Source organism: Camelus ferus, chromosome 9, assembly GCF_009834535.1.
Source record: "Camelus ferus isolate YT-003-E chromosome 9, BCGSAC_Cfer_1.0, whole genome shotgun sequence".
Taxonomy (NCBI): domain Eukaryota; kingdom Metazoa; phylum Chordata; class Mammalia; order Artiodactyla; family Camelidae; genus Camelus; species Camelus ferus.
In genome coordinates this window covers 33533439-33557845 of record NC_045704.1, presented here as the reverse complement: position 1 = coordinate 33557845, position 24407 = coordinate 33533439, and the positions used below count along the sequence as shown (strand labels likewise).

General features: G+C 36.5%; 1 protein-coding gene across 2 annotated transcripts in view; it reads left to right on the top strand.

Moving 5' to 3' along the window:
- The window catches only part of RPGRIP1L (RPGRIP1 like), a 93865-nt gene extending 71219 nt beyond the window's left edge, over window positions 1-22646 (top strand). For both annotated transcript variants that reach the window (XM_032486326.1, XM_006185975.3), the window contains exons 23-26: window positions 1858-2041; window positions 8393-8477; window positions 13311-13444; window positions 15705-22646. In XM_032486326.1, the coding sequence (XP_032342217.1) occupies window positions 1858-2041; window positions 8393-8477; window positions 13311-13444; window positions 15705-15817 (516 nt within the window). In that variant the 3' untranslated portion in view covers window positions 15818-22646. The remainder of the gene's footprint in view (window positions 1-1857; window positions 2042-8392; window positions 8478-13310; window positions 13445-15704) is intronic.
- Window positions 22647-24407: the final 1761 nt, after the last annotated feature.

Here is a 24407-nt window from a genome sequence, read left to right as displayed (position 1 = left end):
AATGTAGAAATAATCATATATTCCTCTTTTGCCTTTTTATAGCTATTTTCTTTTAATTCTTTTGTGCAAAAGCAAGAATGTTTTATGTTATTGTCATAACAATTCTAAGTTTGTCAAATTGCAAGTTATGTAAAAGACTTAATTATGCATTGTGCTGCATCTGAACCAGAATTATAAAATATGTGTGTGTGGCATTTTTACAACCACAGTACATTTTAAGGAAAAAATAATATCGTTTAAAATATTTTCTTTACGTGTTAGTCTTCAGCAAGCAGAGAAGGGCTTTTCTGAAGTGAGATTAGACAATAGAGCCAACTTCATTTTTTATGCACGTGAACGGAGAGGGCTTGAGGTTATTAGTTGAAACCGAGTAACCTTTCCAAGCTTTCATCTCTTTCTTTTCAAATTTGAATATGAAAAGCATATTCAAGTCAAAGACCATCACTTTAATGACATTTGGCAGTCATTTGATTTATTAGGTTTTAGAAAAAATTTTCCTTTAAATATTTCATCATACTATGCTAATCCTAGTAATATTGCCAGCTGCAGCCTTGTACCTGTATTAGTGGAGACAGAATGGTGTGGAATTTTCTCTGTCATCCTAGTAAAATTTCCATGAATCTACTGAATAATAAAATAACCTTATTGAAATATTCAGATTTGGGTTTTTAGTTAAAGTGTCTTAGAATACATAATAAAAGAAAATGTCTTTTGAAAGAAGGGGGCAAAATTACTTCATCAAATATTGAGGGGGTTTGACAGCAATGGAAATCGTTCTTTATGGAGATATTTTTACAATGGGGTACTTATGCTTTTCAATTTGATTAATTATGTACTTTGAAATATCTAAGTAGTAGTCACTATGGTGAATTTACACACTGATTTATTTTTAACAATGAATTCCTTAAAGTTGTTCATATAAACATGTCAGCATCAGGATTTTTAATTATTTTGAGTTATTAATTTACAGTAGCATGCCTCTGAATTTCATAAAGAGGGATTTAGAAAGGGAGAATAAAGAACAAATTTAAAATTGTAAATGCAGACATTTGACTGAGGAGTTATTTTGGTGTGATCTAAGTTTAAGTCATAGTCTATTATTTGTTTTAAATTATTACTCAAGGAAACATATGTGACTCATATAATGTCTGTGGCACCAAAATCTATTAGAAAAGGATTGAGATAAAAATTACACAAACAAATGCATTTTTTAGATGTTAATTCTGTAAAAATGAGATGAAACTATGTGTTAAATTAGATAAAATTTTTGTTTCTTTTGTCTGAAAACTTTTTACTTACTGAATGAAATATATTATGGCAGAATATATAAAGAGAATGAGCTGTAGTTTCTGCCCCAGTTAATACGGATTCATATAGCTACATATATTAGCATAATAGCTATAAAGTATTCAACAGGCTTTGATCTCTGAATAACCAAAACTTTCTCAGGTACCTATGATAAAATAAAAGCAGTGAAAAACATGTATTTCATTACATAGTTTGAAACAAGGCCAATTGATACATGTCATTCTGAAAACAATCGGAGATGAAGATCTCATAATCTTCACTCCTGATAGACTGCTAGTGCGGTATTTATAGCCTCAAATGTAAATCAGGAGACTATTGCCGTGACGCTGTTAACTTCACACCCTGGGGCATTAGAAGCTCATTCTCCCTCTGTCTGTCGAGAATAATCTATCATGTGTAAATATACAGTAGTATTCAGTGCCTTCCAAAAAAGAAATCAATGAAGGCCAATGCCTTCATGTTTTATTTAAAATTGATAGTGAAAAAGAGTAAAGGATTTTTTTGTTCGTTTTGTTTCTTTATTGTTTTTCGTTTTTGTGCTTTAAACAGCCATCAGAAAAAATTCGAATTGAGATCATAGCTCTGAGCCTTAATGATTCTCGAGTAACTGCAGATGACACTATCCAACGGCTGTTCGTTGAGTGCAGATTCTACAGTCTTCCTGCTGAAGAGACACCTGTGTCACTGCCAAAACCCAAGAGTGGGCAGTGGGTCTACTACAACTATAGCAATGGTATGTATGAGTCATTTGTTTTAAATGGACTTATTTTTGTCTTTCTCATCTATGAAGGAAGCCAAAGGAACAAGGAGAACATACAAATCTGTAATGTTCATGTAAATCATCCAGTATTGTCAGAATAGATTAATAAAACTCAAACCTATAGCATAAGGATTAAGAATTTAAAGCACATTTGGCCACCTGTATCCACAGGTTCCACATGTTCGGATTCAACTAAATGCGGATAGAAAATACTTGGGATAAAGATTCCAGAAAATTCCAAGAAGCAAAACTTATATTTGCCGTGCATCAGCAACTATTTACATAGCATTTACATTTCATCTACATCTATTTACATAGTATTTACATTGTATTAGGTTTTTACAAGTAATCCAGAGGTGATTTAAAATATACAGGAGGATGTGCACAGGTTATATGCAAATACTGTGTCATTTTATATAAGGGACTTGAGCATCCTCAGATTTTGATATCTGCAGGGGTCCTGGAACCAATCCCCTTCTGATACTGAGGGACAACTGTAATGCTAAAATTAAAAGAGAGCAAAAACAGTGAGAAAACAATGTTTCTAGATGTTCCTGCTATCAGTAGAAAAATGCCACCTAGGTCTGCAATTGAATTTAATTGAATAATACGATATTTCAAGGGGAATAAAAATACTTGTTTTTTTTTAATTACATGATTCGAACAATTTAACAGCCTAGTTTTTTCTACGTTTCTGCTCAATGTCATCACATAGATTTTTTTTTTTTACAATATATGTGTATTATCTCTCCCAGTGTCAAGATGTTCAGGATTTTAATCGAGTGATACAAGTTCTTACAATACCTTTTCATTTTTTAGCCCACACATCCCTTCATAGCAGCAGACAGGTTTTCTCTTTGGAAACACTACCTATCAACTAGTTGACATGAAAGTCTGCTGGACCAGTACAAACCCAATAGGCACCCTGTAAATTCTTAGATCAACCACCTTTAAGACATGTTTAAGAATAGTATGCATCAGTGTATAATTAGAGAGGAGTAAAAAAAATCCTATCAAGCTGCCATGACCCTAAGTTAAAACTGCTTATTAAGTTCTCCCAAATCCCTATATTAAAACAAACTATAAGGATGGAGTGTTACATTATCTTTATCAAAACAGGCCATCCCATGCTAGTTGAACACCAATATTTTTTCTCACCAGTTTTATAAGTTGCATTTTAATCAACATGTATAATCATTCTTTTGTACCAGTAGGATTAGAAATGCTAATGGTTACTTTGTTTTGCAACTGGCATTTTTAGAAATATGTTCATTTCTTGAGACAGTAATCATTAGTACCTAGATAGCTGATCTAGTCTTCCCTGTATCCACAATTCTTTGCTAGTTATGGGAACTTGGGCAAGGTGTTTAAATTTCATGATTCCATGTTTTATCTATTGAATAAGGTACTAAGAACCCTCCAGCTCAAATTCTATAATTCTGTAATAACAGGCAGACTGAGAAATCACATGGGAAATAAGTAGTGTGGTCAGGACAAGAGTCTGATTCCTCCTTCCTTTCACTGATTTGATCTAATAGAACATTTCCAAAACTATTTTCTCAAGCTTCCTAGAGACCTTTTAATTGCAAAGTATCAGAAAAGTAAGCCATAATTACAATATTATTAGTAATGAAAGAAATATTTAGTCAACTAATTTTAATGAAGATACCCCAAGAAAAGAGGCAAGCTCTTCTGGCTTTTGTTTTATTTGCTGTGAAGGTCAGCAGTAGAATGTTTGGTTGAACTGACAACAAAGTTGTCTTTTAGAAATTGGTTGCGCATTGAGAACTTGGCCATGCAGCAGAACAGATGTTTCCATTTGCTTAAGGAGCAACGCACATCATACTTTGGATGAAACCTGTGATACATGCTGAAGCATCCTGAATTTTGTACATTCTCACATAATGACCTAGGTCTTTTGGAGGCTTTTTGCTGGTTGGTTGGCATTGATTTGGGTTTTTTTATTTTTAACTTTTTTTCCTTTTACTGCAAGATACCCTACTATTTAATTGGTATTTTAAGAGTTGTTTATGTTTCTGATTGAATTAGTCATTTGACAGCAACAAGAAAACCAATAACCTATTAGAATTGAATTCATTGGAAGTATTTACTATATCCTTCTGAAGTTTCTTTTTCTACATATTGAGACTTAACTATGTAGAATTTTCAAGGTTAATTGAAAAGGATTTTAAGGATATTTATCTGGTGGGAAGGGAGAGGAATGTACTTTGTGCTTCGAAGCAAAATACTGCTGTTTTATATCTACTGCATCTGAAAAAGTGAAGTCCTAAGTCATCAGCAAATTTGAAAAATAATTCATATTAACCTGGTATTTTTCACTTAAGTAGGACATATTGAAAATGTTTATTTTAAAATTATTATGTTTGCATCTCCTTCATTGCAGGGGAATCTCCTTGAATCTTTAGTTGATAAGTAACTATCTCATCTAATTAGTGTAATGATTTACTATGCACTTGTTACTTGATATAAAAGGTCAATATAGTGTAGCCTTACATCTTCCAAATCTTATTACATGTTAATGAAAGTTAACTTTATTTCCAAACTGACTTTTCAGTTCACACAAAATTTAAAGGACGATTAGTGCTGTCTCCTATTTGAACACCATTCCAGTTGAGAGGTTGACTGAACCTCACAATGATTTTTACCCTGAATATGACTTGAACCTATTCAAAAGGGATTTCAATGCTGAGGCCTAAATGAGGTACATAAAATGAGAGATCTAGACTAGTGATCCCCAGGATTTTTCATTGCTTAATTCAGTCTTTATTAAGAAGTGTTAATATCAGTTTCACCTACACAAAATATATACCTTCTTAGGACTACTAACACTGAAAAAAACAAAGTTAAATTTACTTCTAGACATTGGTAGCAAGAACAAAACATTTGTATTTTATTGGGCTTGAAAATTTTGCTCGGAGAATGCTGAGAAAGCAAGAAAATAGTTTGGGGGAAAAATAAGATTAATGGTAGGTCTAAAGAATGTTGTTTGAGCTGAATAAAATCTTCTAGGGAATTGACAGTGGGAAGAAAAAAGATTAATGAAATCGCCCAAAGTTTTTATGAAACCTATACAGATCTAAGCCTTTACTAACTCTGAGCATTAAAGAGTCTATCTTTCGGATCAAAGTTTAATTCAGGAGATGAAAAGGATGCAGAGCTTTAGATTTTGTTACTAATGGGAGGAAAAACGTGGCAAACATAAGGACTGGGGGGATGATAACACTTTAACACAACAGTTATCTGAGATTCAAGGCTATCAACCCTTTATATAATTAAACCATCTGCATTTCTCACTTCTGCCAAATGACATTGATAAAGAATATAAGGGTTTCTCCAGCCTGCAGAAGTGAGGGATATGTTTTTAATGGTAGGCAATTCGAGATCAATTCAAGTATTTGGACTCTGGTCTGTATCTTTTTTGAGACATAAACTTTCAGTATATTATGTCAAAATCTGGCAAGTCCTAAACAAATGTGATTTCCAACAAGAATGAAAGCTAAATAGGTTGACTTCTGGAGAGTTCTGATACTTTTCATAATCACCAGAATTACTTTTTAAAGGGTATATTTGAAGTTTTGATTAAAGTGTAGATTTATTTTTAACGATCTGATTTCAGAACACCAAGTGGATGTCCTTAGGATCATGACCTCATTATAGGTGGCCAGAGTGGCCCTATCTCCCACATGATTAACACAAAAATGTTCACTAGTTCCTGATCTTATTCAAAAATCAGGCAAAGGAATGTTGGACTAAACATGTTCTCAGTGGTATCCTGACCAACAGATCAGCAGCTGGGAAGATGTTAGAAATGCAAATTCGCAGGCCCTACCTCAGACCTACTGAATTAGAAATTGAAGGTGAGCTCAGTAACCTGCATTTTAACAAGCCCTCCAGGGATTCTGATGCACATTAAAGACCAGCAACCATTAGGCTACACTGAGATGCCCACTCTAGGCCTTGTTTGTGCAAGCAGGAGAGCTGTCGTTCTAACTCGGTACACTTTTGGAGAACCAAATTCATTGGTAAGTAGCTTGAGTTTTTTTGATAAGGTTTTTTTTTTTTTTCAAATTTAGCTTTATTTTATTTATTTGTTGTTTTTTATTGAAGTATATTTGATTTACAGTGTTGTGTTAGTTTCTGGTGTACAGCAAAGTGATTCAGTTGTACATATATATATTCTTTTTCATATACTTTTCCATTATGATTTATTATAAGATATTTAAAAAGTTCCTTCTGCTATACAGTAGGTCTTTGCTATTTATCTACTTTATATATAGTAATGTAGATTTGTTAATCTCAAACTACACTTTCAGTTAGAGATAATGATAAAATTCTGGAGATGGATAGCGAAGATGGTTGCAAAACTGTGTGAATGTACTTAATGCCACTGAACTTTATGTTTAAAAATTATTAAAATGGTAAATTTTATGTTAAGTATATTTTACCACATTAAAAAAAAATGTCCAAGCTATTGAGATTCATCAGAACTGGTCTCATTTAATTGAAAGACTATCTGGATGTTAGACTTTGAATTGTCTTTTTTTTTTTCAAATCACTGAGTTTACCCTTGTTTTCAAGCAGTGTTAACACTGTATTGTATATTTGAAAGCTGCTAAGAGAATAAAGAAAAAAATTAAAACCATGTGAGGTGATGTTAACTTGCTGTGATAAACATTTTGCAGTACATACGTACATCAAATCACTATGTTGTACACCTAATACTTACACAATGTTATATGTCAGTTATATCTCAATAAAACTGGGAAGAATTATCAAAAAATTATCGCAAAGAGAATGTAGACCACTATGGCTTAAAAGCTGTAGAACTCCAAAGTCAAAAAGGATATGATCTATAGTATCTTTAATCAGTGATTAACAGCAAAAACAAAAAATTTCCATTTGGGAAAAAATTTTTCAAATTTAGCGTGGCATACTGGTAGCCAAAATGAGGTCCCATCTCTCAGCATTGGTGGAAAAGCATGACTTTTTAGCACTGATAAGTAAAACACTATTTTTACAAAATTTACAAGAACTCTGTCTTTTTTGATTCCTATGAATTTCAGTAATCTATATAATTGGTCACATTTACTAATATGGTATTGTCCAAGGAGCAGTAAGCTTAGAGTTGCTGTTTGACCTTGGTTCTTCCTTTTTTTAAACCACAAGTCCACTCCTACAGAGCTTTGTGTCTCTTACCATGTATGCCTAATTTGGTGCCTGGCATGTGCCTTTTTGGCCTTCAGTTAATATTTGCTCAACTGAGCCAACAATTAAATGAGTTCATAGCATCGTAATTTGAGATTGAACTCATTTTCCAGGGAAGCATTCTCAGTAGAAAATGTTTGTTCCCAGAGGAGTCTGGCTTTAGAATTGTCATGGTATCTTTCACCCTTTGTATACTTTTTTAATCAGGGATAATCTCTAAATTGAGATCTGGTCAAAGGAGAGGCTTCAACTCCAAAATGACATCTGAAAAAGAAGTGTCTTCAGAAGCTAAGGCATGGCTGAAAGGCTGCCGAGCTGAGAAAAAATAACCAGGATGAAAATTGGAGTGTTTGCACTCTGAGATGCCATTTTCCCAAAGTGCAGACACTTATTTACAGTTTCAGGTGTTCACCACCTTCCTGGTGGGACTTTAGATCAGTTATCTAATCTTGTATTTCAGCTAAGTAAAGTCTAGCCACATTCCTGCTTGCCAACGTGTAGCTTTAAAAACCAAAGACAGACTTCACACCCTGAAAAGCCTCTCTCTCCCTTCCTCCACATTTCTCTCCCGTACCCACCACCCAAACACCAGCAAATGTCAGCCTGTGGATTGCCTCAGCCCAGTGCACTAGGATGCCTCTTTTATTGCATGTTGTGGCAGGAGAGAAGGATTAAATTACCGGGGCTGTCAGGAAGGACAAGCTCTCTGCCATACATTATCATTATCACTTGCTTCTTGGGTGAGAGAAAATGCAGTAAATCCCTCAAATACAAAGCAATAAAGACCGCTGGCTTTTACTGTCATGACTGCCACTGCCATTAACAGGCAGTGACAGCGATGTGGCACTCTTAGATGTTGCTTGTATCTTTTCTGACAGTGTGCACATAAACCTGCCAGTGACATGACATTAGATCACATGACTATTCAGATTTGATTCTGGTTTCCAGCGCTGCGCTCTTTTCCCAGGCGTACAAGTGAGGTGGCATGACTTGCGTCTCTAAAAATAGGTATTTATACAAATACAGAATGGTACTAAATGTAGCCTATTCCTGAGTGGCTTCTTTTTGTGGATTTTTTTTTTTTTTTTTTTGGTTTAGTGATCTATGTGGATAAAGAAAACAACCAAGCAAAGAGAGACATCTTAAAAGCGATACTACTAAAACAAGAGATGCCCAATAGAAGGTACATTTAAGTGTTCTGAATTACCTGATGGTTTATATAAAGCCGATCTCCGTAGCATGGCGTGGTGAAAAAAGTTACAAGATGAGGAAGCGGAACACCCGACTTCTCCAGTTCACTCTATGTTCTTGCATGAGTATGTGATCTCTGGGTCTCTTTCCTCCTTGCCTCTCATACACAGTAACTGTAAAGATCCTATAGTGCTTCGCAAACCAAAAGACTGTATATTGTAGTATATGGAGTATCCCATTGACGTTCAATTCTAACTGTAAAGCGCATAACAGTGGTTGCAAGGAAGATGTACTCTGGACTCGATGGCTGGAGTATAAATTCTCATTCCATCACTTACTAGCTGTCTGACTTCAGACAGCCACCCTGTGCCTCACTTTCTGCATCTGTAAAATGGAGATAATAATACCATATGGGGTTGTTGTGAGCATTAAATGATATGATACATGTAAGATGAATAGAATAGCATCTGACACATAGTAAGTGCACAGTGAGTACTCATTGCGGTCATTGTAAGTAGTAGTAATATTAATATTATTATTTGTAATAGCTCATCAGCCTTTCAGACTAATTTTTACCTTACTGTCACTGTTTAATAATTCATCATTTCCTGTTTGGTTTTTTTTTTATGCTTTTTGGGGCAAATTTGAAGAGGACATTTTGCAATTTGGGTCAGTAGAGAAATTATACCCTTTTGAGAGGGAAGAAAACCTGATCTTAGTAAGTTTGTGCTTTTGAGTGAGCTCCCATTTGTGCAGGCGGAGGTGTTATCTAAGTGTTGCCTGTTAACCCCTGAGCTGGGCTTCGCCAGCGCCCCTTTGCTGGCTCGTCCCCCTTGGCCTGGGTGGACCCTTTATCTCTCCGTTGTCCTCTTCTCCTTGCCTTTATGGCCCATGGATAACAACGTCTTACTGCCTCAAAAATGGAGCTTACCTTGCCATCTGAGAAAGACTCAAATTTTTCTCTTTCCTAGAGATCATGAAGTGAATGAAAAAGACATGATATTTTTCAAAAGAGCTTCCAGTTAGCAACTAATCTTCTGTTTCATGAAAGGAGACTGGAATTCTTAGCTCCTAGGATCTGATAGTAGCTTTTTCATTGGTTCCTTGAAATACATGTGTTATTTCTTTGGATCTTAATTCTGAAGAAAGAATGAGAAAACCCTGTTAATTACCCTCAGGTTCTGTTTTTCCCAGGACAGTAGATAATCACTCAAGTTTTACTTGCTTACTTTGTATACTTCAGTTTCTTTCAAGGGGTATCCTAGGTCACTAGTTTAAACAGCACTGGCCATGTCGTCTGCTCTCTGCGGTTAACAAGTTGGGTCATCACTGGCCAGGACTGAGTCTTAAAAATAAAAAATAAAAAAGTCCACAATAACTGTCATGACTGCCACTCTCCCATCGTTGTTTCCCTAAAAAAATCTCTCAACGCTCCACAGAGACACAGATGTTCTTGTCATTTAGGAGAAAAACTGAGAGAGGTAGTGCAGGTGCAGAGTGACTGACACAGGGATGATGGCAGCCGAGGGAGGGCTTGGAGTGCCGGCTGCGCGCTCCTCTGACCGCCGCGGGAGGGACGGGGCTGTCACAGGAGAGAATGCCCTGTCCCACTTCTCTCCCTCAAAAGTATCTCTTTCTTAAGGAAAAAAAAAGAGAGAGAGAGAGTTTACATTTACATTTTTCCATGGCCAAAAGGCAGTTGTTACTCCAGTGAATGTTCTTACCTTTTTAAAATACTCTGAGGTCACATTACTTAAAGTACCTGCTAGTTTATAAGAATTAATTTTCTCAGACAGCAGCCCTGTTGAATATTGGTGATAACTTATAGAGCCACAGTTAGAGAAGTCTGAGAAATCTTCCCTGACTTGCATAAAATTATGTATATTATATCATGAATTACATACAGTACCTTTGCATTCTGACCCAGGCTGAATCTGCAAATATACAAGTGTCTCCTTAAAGGGGAGGCAACACACTGAAATGGGAATTTGAAAAGTATTTATTGGACGTCACAGTTTTGACACCGACTTAAGGTTCCTTTTTTGTTTCTTTAACCGTGTTCTGTTGTGCAGATCCAAGAGAACCATCAGCATTCCAACACGTAAGACCCAGAGGTGACCCTTAGACTCTTCTGTCCTGTTTCATATAAAAATGAAGTGTTCCAGAATGAGGCAAGAGTCAAAAATGTTAAATGAGCTAAGGAGTTTTAGTGCCTTGTGATTTCCTAAACTACAGCAAGTGACGTTTGAGGTCTAAATCTTGAGACCCAGCCCAAGGCCTGCCTTCGGCAGTAAACCTTCCCCAAATGAGCCAGCCTTCAATTAGGACTTCAGTGCTGCAGTTCACATAGTAATCCAACAAATATTTATGATCCCTACGTACGTATCAGGAGCTAAAATGGTGAGCAAGGGGAAGTCTCTTCTCTCATGGAGTTTACATCCCACTGAGCAGGATGGTCAACAAGTAAACCAAGAAACCAATTCCATGTTACCATAAGTACTAAGAAAAAGCTGAACGAGCTGCTAAAATAGAAAAGAACAGTGCAGGAAAACCCAAGGAGGTGACATTTAAGCTGGTTAGTGAAGAATGAGGGGACCCAGTCAAGTCGTGAGCAGCCCAAGGAAGATGGTTCCAGGCAGAGGGAATTCCAGACATGAAGGAAGATAGAGGTGTGTTTTTAGGACCTGGCAAGGGACATTTGCAGGAGGGAGAGAAGGGAAGAGGAGGCAGGAGCAGCCCATGTGGGACTTCCTGTTTGGAACTCCCTTGGGTCCTTGGCATCCACCTGTGTGTATATCCAGGTCCTCAGACTAGACTGTCAGCCTCTTCAGCACATAAAGCAAGGTTTCACCTCTTTGTTCAAGATAAGGTAAGGTGTGTCTGTGTTTCCATGTATGTGTACATACAGTTTAGCTTAAGCCAAGCTATAGTTTTTAAATTATTTTAGTATGTCTTCCTCCCTTTTCTGCTTAACTTTAATTTCTTAATTTTATATTTGACATCTCATTTTGCTCTTTATAGAATTTAAAGCCAGAATATTGCATTTTTTGTTTTTAGCGCTTTCTCTGGCACTTAGAAGGGCTTTTTTTTTTCCTTTTTGTCTTAGTTCCCACATATTCAGTGCAGGCAATAGTCTGCATTTGTAAAGTGATATAAATATGATCCTTAGATATGAGACATTATATAAGGATAACACTTAACATTACAATCTGAAACCTTCTGTCTTTTCTGTAAGTCTTGTGAGTATAAAATGTGCATCAAATATCACTTCTAATTCCTGCTCATCTAAACATATTCATTTTAAGACAATTTCTTTCATCATTGTTCTTATTTGAGTGATATAGTCCTTGTATAATTTGAGTGTCTCAGTTTTCAATTGAAGCAAGCCTTTCCCATGCCTTCTTTTTCTCTCCCCTTAGAAATGTAGAAGCTTAAGGAGCTCTATCTAGATTAAAAACAGTAATAATAAAAGAGCAAACATTTACTCAGTGCTTACTATGTTCCAGGCACTGTTTACATGTATCATCTCATTTGATCCTCACAAGAGCCCTACGAGATAGGTATAATTATTCTTAGTCTACATATAAGGAAACTGAGATCAGAGAGGTTAAGTAACTTGTACAAGGTTACACAGCTAATAAGTCGGAAAGCAGAAATTTGAACCCAGAATGGATGCCCTTAACCACTCCATCTTAATCCCTCTGTTTTATGCGTCGTATAAAATATCCATCTTATCCACTTGCAGACCAGGATCTGCACTCTTCACAATTATGTAATTATTGTGTGACTAGATACTACCTTTGGTTTCAACTTAAAGGATTTCTATTTTCTAATCAAAATGTATTGCTAGCTAAAAACAGGACTTAGTAAAGGAATGAAATGTTGAATACTTATTTTTAGCTAATTATTTAAAAATATTGTCATGTTTACCTGTAAGCATTTGGAAAGAATTTTATTTGTGCATATTGTTCAAGGCATGATGTCTCAGAGACTTAGATTTTTATCTAAGAATGTTATCTAAAAAAACAAGATTTCTTGTTTTGTTTCTGATTTGGAATGGATACCTTTTGAAAATGGTTAAAATGGTAGTTTACAAGCATTCATGGTTTAAGCTGTGCTGCCAAGACATATCAAAAGAGTTCTTAACTGTAAATTTCTGTCATTTGGTCAGTCCAAGTGTGTTTGGCCTCAGCACAAGCCACTAATTCAAATCAGTTCCATCAGAACCCTATAATTATATGTCTAAAAGTAAAATAAAACTTGGATGTTATGATTGTAGGTTAAAAGATTGCTGAAGTAATACAAACATTTCATATAGCTGTTGGGCAGAGCTACAACATTTATCTGACATAATTCAGAATATATAGAACACAGTTGTTTGAATTGCTTAGTAGCAATTCCAAAGTTGTGCATTTCTATAGAAAAGCTTGCATTTCTATTTGAAATACTGCCCTAACCTCCAGGGTCTTTATTCACTTGATCCTTTTAGCCTTAAAAGTAGACGTGTCAAAATATGATCAGATAGTGTATAATAGAGTGGACATCTGGTTCTTCTCTTCGCCTAGTAATTTTCTCAGATTCTAGAGGTAAATGCCCATCAGGGCTTAGAAAAGTGGATTAGTGTTCATGTGAAGGCTGGGTGCACTATAATAATTCTAACAGTTCATGTAATAACTTATCTCACCTAATATAATTTTCTTTCTATTGGAATAATTGGAAACTTCGAGATTTAACAGTTAGTGATAAAAGCCCATGATGGGAGTTTTGTTTCGCGGTGATTTTTTTCTCCCTTTGCAGTGATGTTCTCTGTCCCCTCCCTCCTCAGTGTTCGCTTCACTGTGGTCAGTGACCCTCCGGAGGATGAGCAGGATCTGGAGTGCGAGGACATCGGCATCACTGACGTTGACCTCGCTGACTTGTTTCAGGAAGGGAGAGACATCATCGAGCAAAATATTGACGGTACGAGTGGAAGTATTGCTCAATCTGTACAACCAGCAACTGCTGAAATCAAAGTTCTTTATTAAAACCTTCTTTTTGCAGGCTGCAAAGACGTTGAGTCACACATTAGTGGGATCCTTTGCAGCTCAAGCTGACTCTTTTGTTGAAGCTGGAATCCCCTCCCTGCATTCCCCCACCCTCCTTACCCTCTCCTTCTGCCTTCCTTTGAATCAACAGAAATTTAAAAATAATTACTTGCATTTCACAAAAAAAATTTCCATTTTGTTAGTATTGGGGGATGGTGTGATAAAAATTGGATTTTTGGCTATTGGATTTTTTTTAATGTTGTTTATGGAAGGCTCATGCGGTCAAGCCTTATTTCAGCTAAGGCATGTTACTCTGGGTGATCATTGTCATGTCTTTTGCAAGGTTTCTCTCTGATTCAGTGTTGCAGTTCAGTGACACAGTCACTGCAAATAACCCTGAGTCTTTTTGATCACTTGTTTCCCATCAGGATTCAGGCAGGAGTTAGGAATTCTTGACAAGAGATGCTCTCCTAGATTTTCAGCTCACCAGGTGGAGTCCCCACGAGGCCTTATTTCTACCCTTTATCCTTGTGTCACAAATTTAGAACATGCTGAAGGAATCATGCTTTATGAAACCAAGACTTTTCTTTAATCATAATCAGGCATGGCCTGGGCTATACATAGTAAATGGAGGAATGAGGCTGAATCCTTGTCTCATCTGTTAAGGTAGCAGGGCCACCATTGGGAACATGTACAGAGTCTGTTCACTCATTTATTCGTGCATTAAACAAGCACTTAATTGAGCACCTCTTAAGTGCCAGGCACTCTGCTTACACCACAGTTCAGCTGGGGTTCGTATGTCAAGCTGCTTGTCCTGGGTATGTGTCAGGTGCTCGAAAGTCAGGATCAAGCCAAGTGATTAACCAAATCAGCCCAGGTAACCAAATTAGAAACCTATTCTAGGAAATGTTATAAACTATACAAATCACAACTTTGTTTAGCAGGCACAGAAGAAAAAGATAAAAGGATTAAAATACCAACCTAAATCCATTAAAGACACCCGGAACCAAGAAAGCCTGACAAAAATGACCAAAATTATCTGTGCTTTTCATTGTTAATCTTTTCTCCAATCCATTCTGTTTCACAATCAACCCATCTCCTCATTCTGCAAGACCACATATGAGCATACTGATCTGATACAAACAGCTCTTGTGGCCTTGAGCTGGGAAAGAGTCAGAAAATTAAACACTGATCAGGGCAGGTTTTTAATGCTTTGCTCCATGCCAGGCATGGAAGTGAGAAGTCCCAAAGAAGAGGGGAAGACTCGGGCATGATCTGGGGACCCCTTGTGCCCCTGCAATCTCCCTGCCTGCTCATTTCTCCACCTTAAGTCTTTGTATACTAAGTTTTAGTTGAAGATTTCTTTACAGATTTTCTTGGAATTAAACACACACACATAGTGAAAGTTCAAGTAAAACCACAAGGAAAGTAAACAGGAAACTATGTAAGTGCCATCAAACTTACAAAGTCCAAAATTCTGGCCTTGAGTTACTAGTATCACCGTCCACAGAGCGATGGGGTCACAAGTACTGAATCAGCATCCCCTTTGGCCCCCACCACTGAGCTCAGAGAATTATCACTGAAAGCTGTGTCCCTTTCCCAGAAAAATGCACAGACACTCAGAATTTTATATCTGCCTTCCTACAGCATCAGTTCATCGACCCTCAAATCCAGTCCATAGACCTTAAGATTCAGGCTCTGCCATTTTAAGTATTTCTAATCTCACACATAATCTATTTTAAATGGAATGCTTTCCTTAGAAAGATAAATAACATTGCAAGTTATGATTATGTAGCTTCTTTACTGTGGGTTGCCATTCTGATATCTGTTACTAACACTGTATGTTAGAACAAATTCTTCGTTGTCAGATATTGATCCTTTTTAGATCTTTTATTTCTTACTAAGAAATTCTGATTCTGTGTGGGAATCATTATCCTATATCCTTTCCACTAGGTAAATGTCAGAATTAAATCTTTAGTTTAACTCCACAAGCAATGTGTATGTATACATGCAATACATCTAAAATGCATATCTTCATACACACAAGACAAGCTTAATTTTTAGATGTCTAAGCTGCCAGTAAATTTTGGACTTTTAGAGAGCTGTTTTCATCTTTTCAACTACTGTGTCAGCTAGCCTATCTGAAGAAAAATCTGTTGAGTGATACTAACACTTTTCCGCTATTTTCTCCCTAGTTTTTGACACACGAGCAGATGGTGGAAGTATTGGCAAGCTCAGGGTAACAGTGGAAGCACTCCATGCCCTACGGTCTGTCTACGAGCAATACAGAGATGACTTGGAGGCTTGAAAGAAACCGCTCCAGAGGCATCTCCTACTCCTGAGTAAATGCTCACATACATGAAAGCACTTAGATGAGATCTCTGTAATTACTCTGGTGTATATAATCTATAATTCATGGGAGGCTGGGGGAAAGGAGGAGGCCTGGGTTTAAAGTGTTCAAGTTTTGTATACTTTTTCATTTGTTTATTTTTCTATTCCCTCCTTCCCATGACTGCCACCCCTCAGGACTTAAGTTCTCCACAGTGGGCAACACCTTCTCAATAATTTATATCTACACGATAGCATGAGAAAGTCTATTTGCATTTTCAACATTTTCTTATGAAGAACTGAAATGCAATTCCCATTTTTATTTTTAATAAGCAAAAAGCATTAATCTTAGAAAACCTATGAAAAAGAAATACTTTTATGTTATCCCTAATTGTCCCACTAAATGGAACGCCTATGATTAGCCTCATTAAGAGTTTTATACTGTGAAGATTTTATTAGAAGCAATATATGAAAATTACTTGGATTAATGTGTTAATCTTCCTCTTTAAAATGCTAATATCCACTTTATGCACATTAAAGCTCAGTATGCATTTTCTTTGATGCATGCCATTTCTATCAATTAAATATAAAGAATGAGACTTGGCACCAACTTATTAAATTACTGCAAGTTTTTTTGTTTTTCTTCTTAAACATTACAGTTCTTATTTGTATGATTTTCATGTGTTTGTGATGGTAATATAGGACCCAGGGCTGTGTGTAGGTAAAGAGATAGATACATAGATGTATATGAAATTCACACTTCGAAAACTTAGCTTATGACATAGAAAGAAAATACTAAAAATGTGGCTCAAATTCTGATATGCTTAGTTAGACCTGAAAGGAGTATCTTTTTATCTTTTTTTAAAATTTGCATCAAGCTGGTACAATGCTAGGGTGTATCTGGATAACCAGATCCTCGAAAAGCAGCTCAGAAAGTTAATTTTCTAGCTTTTACTCAATCTCACTGAAGGATTTAATTGATATTTTTAATGGAGCTGTGAATCAATGCTGCAAAGGAATTGTCTCTAGAGGTCTGGGATATAATGCATTTCATTTTTTAATTTACTTTTTTATTTGTCATTTTCTTCAAAGGATTTTTATAGGCTGTGGGTTTTCACTGTTTGCAAACAGGCTATGTTCCTTCTTAAGCATATGTAAAGTATTCAGGGAGATAAGTAATTTATTAAAATCTACCTAATTTGCCGTGATATATTAAATCTCTGCTTCAGTGATCACAGACCATTTCATTTAGAGAATTAGGCATTCCCTCTTTGTGTGATTAAAGCTCTGGAAAATGAGTTCTTTGCTCCTATTTGTGAACATTCAAAGCCTGCTAATGGCAAGAAGATGGAATAGATTATGAGACAATTCATTACAGTTCAACAGAAAAAAAAAAAGCAGCCATAATGCAAAAATGCAAGTATGAATATCTGCATATAGTTTGAACCATCTGTGCTCTAATGGCTTCAATAATGACTCTCGTCTTTAGGAGGCTTTGAAATGACATCCGTACAATATTAATTTGTTGATGTACATTGTGGGACCAGTAGAGTATGATCTGACCGCAGAAATCTATAAATTCTGTCTCTACGATTGGGCCTCCCTGTCTGGGGCCTGCCATCTCCAAGAAGAATCTTGCTCTCTTCAAACTCTGAGAATCTTCATAACAACTCATTCCTCTGGAACCTTCTAGAGACCACAAACATCTGTGGACTAAACCTCTCCAACCCTAGTAAACAGCCACATGTTTGTTGTCACTTCAGCTGGCTCTGAGCTCATCTTTTTGGCCCCTCTTTCTAGCTTTCTTTGGCTTTAAGCAGTTACAGTGTCATTAAGGCCCATAATATTCCCTGCACTAATTTAAAACAGCCGGATTATACCCTGGGATTAACTGAGTGGTTTTTAAGACATTTATTGTGGTATTCTCCCAAGAGGTTTGTATTATTGTTTTAAAACGTTACATCCCAAACTAAAGACCCTTTCTGCAGGGAAGACCGGATTGTGCTGACTTCTTATGATCTTTAAGTGGAAAGGGGAAGTTTTTATTAGAAAACTTCTGAGATCTAGTCAACTGTGTGGAATGTGTACCTCAGATTACATTGGAGAATTAGCCGTCTTTCTGTGACTTTCATGTGTATCATAACAGATTATTAAATATTCCTCTTCTAGTTTTAAAATACTGAGCTTCAAACTACATGAATTTTCACAAAACTCCTCATAAGAAGTTAAATAGCTGCTTGACACATTCTGAAGTGGGTAAGTGGTATTGGATGCTTCAAATGGGTTTCATAATCTGTCTGAGAATAGGTTTTTTTTTTCTGTCTTGTGTTGACCAGAGTTCATTAAAAAGGTCAGTACCTTTCAGGATACAGAGCAGTGGTTTCCTCTTGGTGACCCAAGCCTGAGCCATTAAGTACGGCTTGAGGGTAGGGGGTGCCAACAGTGGCCCTGCCACCCAGATACACCAGCTTTAGGTAAAGCCTGTGTGAACTTACCACTCTTGGTGTAAATGAACACAGTACACTCAGCACTTTCGGGGTTGTAATGCTTTTAGTTTGGGAGTATAAATAGAGATGTGATGTGGTGTGCGGGAGAGTGTATTTTACATGTTTTTTTGCCTACTGTAGTAGAAATGTCAAATTCCTAGCCACTGTCATGAGAAGCAGTTGACAAAAATAAGTTTTATGGTTTACAGTGTGGTTTACGTAGAGAACATTTCTCTTCACTCTCAGTTTCAACATGTTTTCTAAATTATCACGGTTTATTGCCATTTAACTTAAATTAGTTTTTTTAAGAATAAATAGAGAATATATTTAATCAAATAAAGAACAGCCACATTGAAATTCTGCTGTTCCTGCCATTCACTCGTTACCACAAAACACAAATAATTTCTACGTATTATGAAGAAGTGTGGGCTGAGAAGTGGTCTTGTGATTGGGGAGGTTCTGTGTGCACCCATGTTCCCACAACAAAACATAAATTATTTTAGTAATCTGGCATCAAGAGCTGTGACAATGAAAACCACTTCTTACACATGTTCTAACAAGAATCTGATTAACATTTTTGTGGATGTGGAAAATAAGGGTTTTTTTAGTCAAACTGGCACTATTGCTGAATTTAGAATGATTTCCTTATGCTCTAGACAGCAAAATGTGCATCATGTCTGTGAGCAAATATGAGAATAAAATACCGTCTTTGGGTAGCACAGAACAACCAAGGGAGAGCTTTGGGGATATAAAATTACTGCGTGATTGACAATACCAGGATGGTCATTCATCCCCAACTATGAGAGGACATTTTAATAAGTCACTCATGCCTGAAGGCCTGTGACTACCTTAACAAAGGAAAACCAAACCCATGATTTATTACAGATTGGGCAACCTGCCTAATTAGATCCATGAATGGGAGCAAACGCAGCTTTACATCCCCTTTGTTCAGAACAAAAACAACCCCCAGGTCAGCCAGAAAGCTAAAAAAAAAAAATCAAAGCTATAGAAACAAGTGTTTTAGAAACTGGAAATATAGAATTAGAAAACATCTCCTCATCCCAACCTCTTTTATCTTGCAAGATAGAACACTCACTTCCATTTCAAAGCAGCACCAGTGGACTGCACCTTGCAGTCTGACCTCCTGCAAAATTGGGCCCGTGTTCCTGGTGTCGTTACACCTTTTGTTCTTGCCCTTTCCTTTTCTGTGTAACATTGACTAATACATTTCAGCCGCATTTCTCCTTCAGTTTTTCTGAAGTCAGATCTGGTTCCCTCAGACTCAGAACATGCCCTCTTTTCTTTGGTAGGTGCCTTTGGGCTGTTCCTCTGCTTTTTGCCCTTTCTCACTCTTTATTGAGTTTGCCTTTCTCATCCCCGTCCCAGCATCACATCTCCCTTCATTGAACATCATCATGATTTCTTTTTAAATCAGATTTACATCTTGATCTTTATGTTTCTGTCATCTGTTCTCCTCACACCTGTGTTCAGCGGCAGCATCTCCTCCCACCTGTCTGTCCCCTCCTCATTTTCAGTTAATCAGAGCACACATTTTTCCCTCCTCTTGGTGCTATGGCCACTTCTTTAGAGAGCAGCATCTTTGACATTTCCAGTGGCCTTCCCCAAAATGTTCCTTTGCGTTAAGGCTTTTCTTAATGTAACATGACAGGGGCACTCTTAGCCATCAGGAAACTAAGGAAACAGCAAGATAATTTCTGTGTCTGGTGCTTCTTGTACCTTTTTATGGTGAAGTAACTAACAGAGGCTGAAACTCAGAGCTCTCAGGAACCACTGGTAAGGAGCTGAAGCATTATGAGTTTGTAAGAAATGTTAAGGAAATATGTCATTAAAATCAAGCTGTATTTGGTGTAAGTGTGTTTTGTCATAGTTACACATGTCTTTAACAACAGGGAAAAATAAGAGAAATTTTGGAAGAAAACTTAAAAGACTGCATACAACCTAGAGGTTAGGAAGACTTTTCTAACCAAGAGAGGAAAGACATGCTATAAAATAGTAGTAAAATAATAGATGTATTGAATATGTAAGTGTTAAGGGAGGGTGGTAATTTTAATATCAGACTACATAGAATCCAAGGTGGAAAACAAGGGACAAGAAAAGATAGAATTTAATTCTTAGAGAGTTATAGATCAAAAAACAAGAGAAAGTCTAGAAGATTTGCTTAAGATCATTACTAAACTGAAATGAATACAGAATGCATGAAGAACATTCAACAAAAAAATTAACCATGTTCTCAACCACAAAGGAAGTCTCAGTTTCCAAAGAATCAAAATCTTATGGGTGTGTTTCTGTGAGCACGATGCAATGAAATTAGAAATCAGTGATAAAAGGCTAGCTAAAAAATAATTTTATCTAAAAGTTAAAAATATCTGTTGTTATTATTATTCTGAGTTCTAACAGGACAAGAAATAACCCACTCCTCCAGCATAACTAGGAGACAGAAAATTCTGCAAACTTCACTTTACGTGTAAGTGGGGAAAACAGACATCAGCTCCGGAGCCCACACCAGAGCAGGGAGCAAGGCAAGGTTTAAGCGCAAGAGAGGAGCCTGTGACAGGACTTTAGTGGCGGCACAACACAGATAATATCAACTAAGATTGTCCCAGATTGAGGAAGTACTAAGGACGGGTCTGAGGCCTGGTGGATCAGAGTATTGGCTACTGGGACAGGGAAAGGAAGAGGCTTGGAAATGCAGAGGACCAGAGGTAGCAGCCTTGGAAAGATACCTCTTCCGGAAGAGAAAGGGGCATTTTGGAAGGAGGAGATCTCCCTTGGAGGCATAATAATGAAATGAAACAAGGAACCAGCTGAAACTGTGGGCCCCAGAGAAACCAGGTACTACCGTTAAATGGTGTCAATATCAATACACAGTTATTCATTAAAGAAACTACACTTCACTGAAGCAGCAACGGAGGACACTCTTGAGCTAACAAACCTTATAAGCCACCCAAACCCCCGCCCCACCCATGTGACTTCCTGCCCTGGCTCGTCCAGGAAAATCTAAAACAACTTTTAATTTAAAAAGAGAATCCTGGATCCATTTTCTGTAAGAAAACAAAATGAGAAAACTTTTCAGCAGGATGGAGTTCTACCCCAGTAATGGTGAATTTGATGGTTTGGACCACCCTTCCTGTTAAGAACAACTTGGAAAACTAATTTTATCTCAGCTGTAAGAAATTACAGGAACAAGATCTGGAAACAGGAAAGCCGGAAGATGCGTCAGTCCTGAAGGCCGATTTTCTCCTAGATGCAGCTGCCAATCTGAAAGCATGGATAAGAGGCTCAGAAGCTGAACAGATCTTCCGACAGATTCATAGGGCTTTGAAGAACAGAAACTGTAATTTAGGGTCCACTGAAGACTGGGAGCCCCAGTAAATCCCCCAGGCTCAAATTATTCCTGTGTTTTTTATGTACACTGTTTGGTACACATATAAAATTAACTATGCACATAAGGAGACAAAACCACATGACTGAAAGACTAAGACAACAGACAGATGAAACACCTGTAAGTAATTCAGAAAATAGAATTATCACCTATAATCAAAAAAATGTTTAATATGTTAGTAGAGTTAAAAGACAATCTTGAGAATTTTGACATAGAATTGGATATTATTTGAAAAAGAACCAACTGGAAGTTTTATAAATGAAAATTAAAGTAACTGAAATTAAGAATACATTATGTGGTTATCCAACCACAAATCAGACACAAATGAAGAGAGACTTAGGGAACTGTAAATATAAAAATCAAGAACATACTCATTAAAATGCATGGAAGGAAAACTGGAAAATACTGAAGGAAAAAGGGCAGGGTGGTTAATAGACTAGGGATTGTGTGGAAAGTTATACACACTGAGATATTGCAAGTTTGGTCCCGGACCATCACAGTAAATCGAACATCATAATAAAGCAAGTCACGTGAATTTTTTTTCCCAGTGCATATGAAAGTTAATGTTCACAGTATACTGTAGTCTATTAAGTGTGTGATAGCATTATCTTAAAAAAATTTACATATCTTAATTTAAAACACTTTACTACTTAAAAATACTAACCATCATTTGAGCTTTCAGTGAGTCATCTCTCTGCAATAGTAACACCAAAGATCACTGATCACAGATCACCATAACAAATAGAATAATAATGAAAAAGCCTGAAATACTATGAGAATTACCAAAATGTGATACAGAGACACGAAGTGAGACAATGCTGTTGGAAAAATGGCATTGATGGGCTTACTTAATATAGGGTTGCCACAAAGCTTCAATTTGTAAAAAAAAAAAAAAAATCTGCAAAGCACAATAAATCAAAGTGCATAAAACTAGGTAGACCTGTAAGCATAATTGAAGTCCAAGTTCTAAGAGAATAAGAATCAATATTCCAAAAGATATGGCTAAGAATTTTCCAGAATACAGAAAAGGCACAGTGATAAGAATGAATTAATGCTGCATGCCCAAGCTGGAAAAACAAAGAAAATTACTTAAAGCATGCCATAGAAAAACTGTTGAAAACCAAAGACAAAGAGAAAATTTTTAAATTCAGAGACAAGAACAATACTAAGATGAGAGCTGACTTCTTAACTGAAGCAGAGGAAGCCATTAGAAATAGTATAAAACACTTCTAGGGCCCTACCTCACATTCTCCTTCCCCATCTTTTATTCACAAACAAGGAAGTTAACTCCCCAGGAAAACTCTTGACCAGCAAGAGTCAGGAGCCAGTGAATAAATAAATACTCCCCCTTTTCATCCCTCTGATGGACAACCCTGAGGTGCATCCTATAGGGTTCCAGCAAGAGTAAGCCCCATCACTCATAGAGATGAACAACTTGCTAATACAACTTTGCATCTGCTTTTCCTTCTATTTTGCTCCTCCCAGACCCTCCCTCCTCTCTCTGGGATCTTTTCCCAAATAAAGTACCTGCATGTAAGCTCTTGTTTCAGACCCCGCTGTGAGGGAATCCCTGGTATCTAAGAGTAGATACCAGGAATGGCCCTAGAAATCAGAACATCAGGATGGGATTCTGAAACTGGTTTACTCACTAATCAGATGGCAAAAAGGATGACATTATTTATGGTAAGTGGTGTTGTGAGAAACCCTAGCACGTGATAGATCTTAATGATGGTGAATTAAGATACACACATGATAAATTTTTTGTTGTTGTTGAAGTACGGTCAGTTTACAGTGTTGTGTCAAAGTCAGTTTCTTGACGGTGGATAAAGATGGTAGGGAAAAAGTGAAACATGGTTATCAGCTATTTACTTTTCTGAATTTGTTATATTTCACTTTTTTTTATTTAAGAAAACCTTTTCAGTAGATGAAAAACTACAGAAGAAATAAAGAAAACCAGCCCTGATTCAAAAGAAAATGTTACACAGTATTCCAACATGAATTAAATATCACTTAAAAAGCAATTGCAGATAGGGAAAAAAACAGATCAGGAATTTAAAAACTCACCATAGGCAAAGTGGAACTTACAATGGGAAATGATGTTAGGAAGGAAATTGGAAAAAAAGAAAAAAAAATTAACTTTGAAATGACTAAATTATAATGTACTTAAGAAAAAATAAATATGACTGAAAGTAGACTAAGGAAGATAGTGGACAGAAATGAAAGAAGCCAAGAAAATAAAGAGGTAGAAAGAATCCATGAGAAAATATTAGCTATGATAGCTAGGCAAACATAAGTAAGCTTTCCTGGAATAGAAGAACTGATTCTACGTATTGAAAGTGTCCACCATGTATGAAAATTGCTTCAAAACTGTCAACTCTAAAACATATCCTAATAAAACAACTAGGCATTAAAGTTAAAGAAAAAATACCCTCTGGTTCTCCAAACCAAAAAAAAAAGGCATTTATAAAGAAAACAAAATATAGTTGACATTAGATTTCTCAAGAGCAACTTACAAAGCAGGGCAGTAGTGAAATACTCATCAAAAAACTCAAAGTGTGAACCATGGATTTTTTTTTTCCAACTCAGCTATACTTCAAATATGAAGGTTATATAGCAAACCAGTTTTTATTGTGGTGAAATTCACATAACATAAAATTAACTATTTTAAAGTGAACAATTCA